The sequence below is a fragment of the Peromyscus californicus genome, unplaced genomic scaffold (genome assembly GCF_007827085.1).
Source record: "Peromyscus californicus insignis strain IS unplaced genomic scaffold, ASM782708v3 Scaffold_18__1_contigs__length_77618521, whole genome shotgun sequence".
Taxonomy (NCBI): domain Eukaryota; kingdom Metazoa; phylum Chordata; class Mammalia; order Rodentia; family Cricetidae; genus Peromyscus; species Peromyscus californicus.
The window spans coordinates 52,657,835-52,665,748 of record NW_026294480.1 but is presented as its reverse complement, the minus strand read 5'-3'; the positions used below and the strand labels follow the sequence as shown (position 1 = coordinate 52,665,748).

Sequence of the window (7,914 nt, the reverse complement as noted above, 5' to 3'; positions counted from 1 at the left end):
CGGCGCCGCTGCGAATTAGCCCGCGGGAGCGCGCTCGCGGCCGCGCGCCCTCGCTTCCCAGGCTCCGTCGCTGACGCGTCGTGGACGTTGGGGGAGCGGGAAGGCAGCGGCAGCGGGGCCGGGATGAACAGCGGCGGCGGCTTCGGTTTGGGCTTAGGCTTCGGCCTCTTCCCCACGGCGGTGATTCAGGTGACGAACCTCTCGTCGGCGGTGACCAGCGAGCAGATGCGGACGCTCTTTTCCTTCCTAGGAGATATCGAGGAGCTGCGGCTCTACCCCCCAGAGTGAGTGCTGGAGCCCGGGCGGGAGCGGGGCGGGGGGGGGGGGGAGGGGAGGGGGAGGGGGGAGGGGCGCGCCGCCATCGAGACCTCGGGCGCCGAGGCCTGGGGGGGGGAAAGCGCGGGCGTCACGTGACCGCGGGCTCTACCTAGGCGGCCATGTTTGATGAGGGCACCCGGCCGGTTGCCCGGCTCTCCGCGTCGGGATTTTGTTGATTAACCTCTCCGCGCAGTGCCTGCGAAGGACTTAGGAGGGGCTTCCTCTTTCGAGCCTCCGGGACTGCGGTTGAGGTCCGGGCTTCGAATTGGGGGCCCCCAGCCCTTTAGGTCCGCCCCCCCCCCCCCCCGCCCCCGAACTTAAGATGGCCGCAGGTGGGCCCGCCGCAGCCCTCATGGCAAAGGCTCATAACGTTTTTGCACTGGGAGAAATCGTGGAGAACGCCCGCAACGGCCCAGACCTCAGGGTCTTAGTGTCAGGGTGCTAGTGCTGATGAGAGTGCCGTTGACAGCATGAAATCAGGGCTATTTTTGTTCCCCGGGGCGATCAGACATTTACCATCTTTTTGGTTTTTCTAACCGAGCCCATATCTACGATCTTAAACGATCACGTCAATACCTCCTTTGGGCAGCAGCCTGAATTTTCCTCCTAGAAGGTCACACTGGCTCAAACCCTTCAAAAAGTATAAGTCAGTGCAGAAGTATCGTTACTGCGTATGTGTGTTTAAGATTCAGTTCTTAATTGGCATTTTTATGTCGAGATCGCTTCCCAAGTAGTAGTGTACTTGAAGTGGTAAATTTCCTTATGCAGTCAGGAACTCGTAATCAGATGATCGTAGTGGTTTTGCTGTTCTTAACATTCTCGAACTCATAAACTTTAAGAAAAAGATCACAGTATTTTGTTCTTTATGCTAAAATCATTTGAAGGAAAAGGGAAGTTGTTACTCATGATTTTTTGGTAAAAGAATTTGGCTTCTTTCATAGGGATGCATATAGAACAATGCTGTCTCTAAGTATTGGAACCACTGCATATTGATGTCTTATGCATTTGGATATTTAAAATTAATTTTTTTTGGAAATATTTCATGCATCCAGAAAAGTTACAGTAATACATTGAATGCCCATCAATATTCATTGATTAGTTGGCACAGTTGGTTATTAAAATTCCATGTGTTCTAGTTGGGCGTGGTGGCGCACGCCTTTAATCCCAGCATTCTAGAGGCAGAGGCAGGTGGATCGCTTGAGTTCAGGGCCAGCCTGGTCTACAGCGTGAGTTCCAGGACAGCCAGGGCTCTCTGTGTACAGGAAAACCAAACCAAACCAAAGAACAAGCAACAACAAAAGAGAATTCATTTGTTCTAATAATGCAGCTCCCTTCCCCCTTTGTCTGGTGTATCTTCAAGACCACATGATACTTATTTATCTCAGTCTAGAACAGGCCCCTCCCTCACCTTAAAAAAATACTTCATGAAGTTGACGTTTTATGAGGTAGTTTATCTTGTAGAACGACATATAGTCAGTTTGTACAGGTTACTTCATTCTGAGATTCAAGCAGTGTATTTTTGATAAGAATACTGCATAAGGTTTGATTTAACTGTGACATTAAAATTTGTGCTATCTTTTTTAGAGTTCGAAGTTGCTTTCAGCTGTCTCTTAAGTACCTAACATTTAGTAATTGAGGAGTGTTCAGAGGAGGACTGTGTCCTGAAAGGGTTGGAAGCCAGTCAGTGAAATACTCTGCCATTGAACTCTTGTAAACTAACTTTAGGATAGTGGAGTATCTGAAGAAATACATCACATTTCATTCTAGTGAAGTGCCATTTGTATGGTTGAAGCTTGTGTTTCGGTAGTAACACTGGCAGTTATTAACATACACTTGGGAAGATGCATCTTGAAGAGTCTACCCTCTCTCTCTTTCAGGGCTGGCTTGATAAACCCATTTTCCTTCCTGCTTGAGAAAATGTGATTTGGGGTTTAAAGGTCAAAGGGAATAAAAAGGTTTTCTATTTGTGTTAAGATAGAGTCAGTATGTCACAAACTAATTCCTTTTGCAAAGTTGTTGCCAGACAAAACTTTTCCCTAGTTTTCGTAAGTGCGGGAGTGGAGCCTCATTGTGGCTTTGCAGAGATACTGATAAACTTGATTGGCAGGCTTTCCTCTCCATAATGCATTTATGCTAGCTGGTTCTATGCAAGTAGGATATACTTGCAGTTTGGCGCTGACGTGTCTAAAATTGTAGTCAATAGTACATTTGTCAAAGATAATGATAGTTGTTTCGGTTTGTCATATAAACATTGTTTTGTGATTAATGTTTAGAAGTTGAGTAGTTATTTACTTTAAAATTGGAATACATTTCTTTAGGAAATGTGAAAATAGGTCCACATTGGGTGTCCTCCTCTTTTGCTCTCCACCTTATTCTTTGAAGCAGCCTGTCACTGACTCTAAAGCCCCTTCTATAGACGGGCTTAGCTGGCTCCCTCTGGGGATTTGCTTGTCTCCATTCCCTGGTGCCGCAGATGCAGACCACCACACCTTGCTTTGGTGTGAGTGCCCGCATCTTGAAGATCTGCTTGCTTGTGTGGCAGGTGCTTTACCACTGAACTGACTCCTCAGGGGCCAGTTTTGTTGGAATTTGTAAACACTAAGCATTCATGTAAACAAGCCAGTAACATGGCTCACCAGGTAAAAAGGCTTGCCTCTTAAGCCTGATCCCTGAGTTCAGTCTTTAGAACCATTGTGGAAGGAGAGAATTCAGCTCCTCAGAGTTGTCCTCCGACCTTTCTCTACAGTTCCACCCCGTGTGCACACACTTGCACAGATAATACAGAAAATTAAAAAAGAATTTATGTAGACATTCATTGAACTTGTTAAGGATTATTTGTCATTCTTTTTTGTGTTGCCAGATAATTAAATATCCAGAATTACTGTCCAACTTTTTGCACAATAGTTGAATTTCATAGTCCATGAAAACCTATTTTATACAAATTGCTTTTTTCAGTAAACTTTTCATTGTGATATAATATTTATACAGAAAAATGAACATCATGGTGTGCAGCTCAATGAATTTTTAGAGTTTAAACAGAGCAACGTAGCAAGCACACAGAAGGGGAAGTATCTGCATCCTGTAAGTTCCCTGTGCCTTCCTTCAGTTGACTAACACCCGGCCCTCCAAGGGTAATTCTTTTGATTTCTAACACTGGGAAGATTTTCACTTGCAGTCTTTCTTGCTTGCTCTGGTTTCTTCTCTGGTTTTCAAAGTTTAAAGAACAACAGTAAAAGCCTATAACTACTTACAGTAACTTAGTTCACTTAGAGAAATAACATGTGCTGTGTCTGTCTTTTTTGTTGCCATGGCAACACACCTAAGCTCATCAAGCAGGGAGTTACTTTGGTTCAGGATTTCGGAGGTTTCAGTCTGTGCTGACAGACTCTGCTGATTCAGCCTATGGCCAGGCAGAAATAACGATGGTGGGTAGGAAATAGAGACAGACCCCAGGAAGGAGCCAGGGACAAGATAAAGTCTCCTTAAAGCTGCACCCTAGTGCTCTAGCCAGCCCGCACTTCCTATCAGTGCATTCATCTGTGTAAGCTAAGTACCACCAACAGCTGAGGAGGAGCCTTCAACACCAGAGCCCTTTGGGGGTTACTTCAGAACCTACCATAGCAGCCATTTTATATCGAATGGAGAAAAAGAAATAAAGTCTGTGTCCTTACATCACCCCACCGAACTCCTTCCATTAGCGTGTTTTTTCTTCTGGTTCCCTATATGTGCTTATTATAATACAGTGTGATCCAAGGATTCATACACTGTGATTATAAGCCTTTTTTACTTAATCTGTAATAAGCGTTTTGCATATTGCTGTGCTTTAAAGTAATATTTAAAGACATGTGCTATGTTGAGTGTTTTTTAAAATTCTGTCATTATATGTTGGCCATGGTTTTAATTTTTGATTATAAATAAATGAATTTAAGCTAGGTACATTTGGAAGTGTCTGGTCGTCAGCAGTCATTCATTGTAGGTCTGTAGGTAATGTCAGCAGTTCATAGGAAAGGTTTAGAATTGTGCCATCCAAAATGCTATTGGAGTACTTAGATAAATGTTATGCTGCTTAATAATTTCATGCATACAACTCTTTGTTCATGTGATTTTGATAGATCCTCTAAAGCAGTTCTCAACCTGTGGGTTGTGACCCCTTTGGGGTCACATGACCTTTTCACAGGGATTACTTAAGACCATTGGAAAACAGATATTTACATTATGATTTGTAACAGTAGCAAAATTATAGGTATGAAGTAGCAACAGAATAATTTTCTGGTTGGGGGTCACCACAACATGAGGAACTAACTGTATTAAAGGATCTCAGCATTAGGAAGGTTGAGAACTGCTGTACTATATACCTTACATGATAGTGCTCTTTAGAGTAGACCACTTTGAAATCAGTTCCCAGGGTTCTTAAACTTAATCTTCCATATAGTTTCTTTATAAATTGGGCTGCTTTATTAAATGTAAAGGGAAGTGGGTTTTTTTGAGACAGGGTTTCTCTGTGTAGCTTTGCGCCTTTCCTGGAACTTACTTGGTAGCCCAGGCTGGCCTTGAACTCACAGAGATCCGCCTGGCTCTGCCTCCCGAGTGCTGGGATTAAAGGCGTGCACCACCACCGCCTGGCGTGAAGTGGGTTTTAACTAGAGATATCTAGGATGCGTTTTTTTTTTCATTTTCAGTAGTGACTCTTTAGGTTTGTATTTTTTTCACAAAAGAGTCAGCCAACGTGGGAACTGTAGCTCTAATGATGGCTTGTCAGACTCTTGATTAGAGGGCTAAACATACTCCTGTTGCAATTCCTAGACCTTTAATAGGCTTTTAACTTGCTTTAGCTGGCAAGGACAGAAGGTGTTATCAATCCCACATAAGTACCGACATTGTTTAATAAAGTTCTTTGCTAAATTGGAGAATAAAGGCTGTAATAGCCATAGAGCAAGGAGGCCTCCTGTGTCCTGGGCCTGGGAATCAGAAAGGTGGCAGCAAAGTGACTCTGCCTTTTTCTCTCAAGAGACTGTTTTTGTGTATCTTCTTTGTGTCTTTGTGGACCTACTCTATACTCCTCCTTCATCGGACACAAGCTACATTCTGATTGTTTTGAGTTCATTTGTTAGGTCAAGCCTGCCTACCCAAATTAGGTGGTGTTGGTCAGCCAGTGAAATGAGCTCTTGTGGCAAGTGACTAGTCATTCGTGCCTAGAGAAACTTATAGAATGTGTTGGGGTTTCAAATAAATTGTAGTAATGCCTGTGCTTAAACTGCATATAATGCTCAGCGAGGGGTGCCTGTGGCCTGTGATATCTTTGGATGGTTTACAGGGGACTTGAAACTTGGAGTCTTGAAGAAAAATGGAATTCATTTCAGGAGAGAGAGAGGGGAGATCTGAATCTGAGTGAAGCAGCATGTACCGAGTCCTCGTGTTCAGATTATGTTCTTACTCAGGATGTGTTCTAGAAACCACATGTATGTCTGGAATTTTGGATAGATATAAAATGAAGCAGGAACACAAAGGTGCCTCCAAGGAAATTTACTCTTAAGGGATGTGATACAATTTAGGGTTTAAGGATCACACTGGCACTTCTGTGGAAGACCATTAATAAGGGATTAAAATTAGACAAAGAGTGATTGGTTAGGAAACTGTAAAATAATCTAGGTGTGCACTGCTGAGGTCCTGCACTGAAGTGAGAATGAGGAAAGACTGTGTTTGGGAAATGATCTCAGGATTTATTGACGGTTGGATGAGGAAGTTGGAAAGGTCAAGGATCAGGAGTGACTCGGGATTGGCAACCCAAGTCTCTGTTTGACAAGAGAGATTATTTCTTAACAAGCTTTGGTAGTTTGCACTGAGGCCTGGCCCCAGTGAAGCGCTCTGAGATGAAGTAGACATCTTGAACATTGCTGGTGGCTGTGGCAGAGGAAGAGAGCTAAACCGTGGCTCGTAAGGCTTCTGCAGAATCGAGATGTTAGTTCTGTTGATAGTTACTCCACCAAAGCAAATTATATGCACATAACTAAGTTCATGAAGCAGAAAAGTGGAATTTTACCATGCACTTAAAAGGAGCATTGGAAATTTTGGTGAATAGTGTCAATTACTATAATACTAGTGCCTCCCAGATATCAGACCAGAAAAATGTGACTGACTTTTAACTAAAAAAATACAGGATACAGGGCAAGCTTACTGAGGTAAGGGTGCATCCAAGTATAGTTAATACTCAGCAGGCAGGCTCTGGGATCTGGTTGTTCTCCTTAATGTCGTAGAGGACCTTAGCCCAGGAAATGGTGCCACTGCAACTCCTCTAATCTAGATCATAGCACATACAGTTGTCTCTTTGGTGATTGTGGACCCAGTCAGTTTGACTAGCAATGCTAACCATCACAGGTTGATAGTGTAACTGTAACTTTAACCGTTTAATGTTAGTCCACATTGTTTGAAAGATGGATTTGTTGCTATATGTGAAGGATTACAGAGAACAAATTTAGTAATAAATGACTGTGGAGGGGGCTGGAAAGATGGTTTATAGTGGTTAGAGCACATACTCGTGTTAGGTTCTCAGCACCCTCTTAGGCACTTCACTTGTGACTCCAGTTCCAGCCTTTTTCTGGACTTCATGGCCACCAGCATTCACATGTGTACACACACTTAAAAATAAAATAAATCTTTTTTTAAAAGGTGACTTTGTAATTACTAGTTAAACAGTTATTCAGTGTTTTAATGAGAAATAGTATAGATAACAACATAGTGCCATGAAGGTAGTGATTTTTTAATATATCGAGGTAAGATCATATTATAGACAAACTCTCTTCAACATCCTGGTTCCTTTTTACCGTAGGTCTGTTTAGATTGAGTTGAATCAAATGGGCTAGAATGTCTACTATTTTGCAAAATAAATTATATTAACATTTGTTTGTAAAAACCTTTTGTTTTTGTCCCCAAAAGCACATTTTTCTGTAGCCTAAAGCCATCTGGTATATGCAGAAACTCCTCGTTTAATTCCATGTTACCTGATTGAATGATCATTTTGAAGTGATTTCTTTTTCATTATTGGCAGTGAACCCAGGGCCTCCCATGTTCCTACTAGCTCTGGCTTTAGCTCTGGCTTTTATGTTATGAATGTTGTGTAATGAGATAGGGTTGGGAGAAGCTGCAGTGTGAAGTCTTGAAAATAGGTGCTTCTGTAAAGGAATTTTGCCTGAGAACATGATAGCTGTTTTGGAATGTCACTTAAGGACTGACTGATTTTAAATTTCACTCATCAAAAGGGTTTTGTAGACAAGCCTAGATTGACTTCTGCTTTGTCAGACAAGTCAGCATTAAATGACTAAAATTTGTTGTTTCTTGTGCTAATCATCTTTACCAATGAAAATTACCTAAGTCTGGTGTAAGAAAGAAATTTCAAATGAAAATTATCAAACCATGCAAATGTTTATTAATCCATTTGTTTTCTTTTTATCTTGCAGCAACACACCTCTTGCTTTTTCCTCCAAAGTATGTTATATTAAGTTTCGTGACCCATCCAGTGTTGGTGTGGCCCAGCATCTAACTAACACGGTTTTTATTGACAGAGCTCTGATAGTAGTTCCTTGTGCAGAAGGTTGGTAT

The 7,914-nt window shown here is 42.4% G+C and overlaps 1 protein-coding gene across 2 annotated transcripts in view; it reads left to right on the top strand.

The window, feature by feature from the left end:
- The first annotated feature begins 14 nt into the window (after nt 1-14).
- The window catches only part of Srek1 (splicing regulatory glutamic acid and lysine rich protein 1), a 32,360-nt gene continuing 24,460 nt past the window's right edge, over nt 15-7,914 (top strand). The window contains exons 1-2 of one of the 2 annotated variants that reach the window (XM_052743399.1): nt 15-284; nt 7,773-7,906. In XM_052743399.1, coding sequence (XP_052599359.1) covers nt 124-284; nt 7,773-7,906 — 295 coding nt within the window. In that variant the 5' untranslated portion in view covers nt 15-123. The remainder of the gene's footprint in view (nt 285-7,772; nt 7,907-7,914) is intronic. The other variant, XM_052743398.1, reaches the window with a different exon arrangement.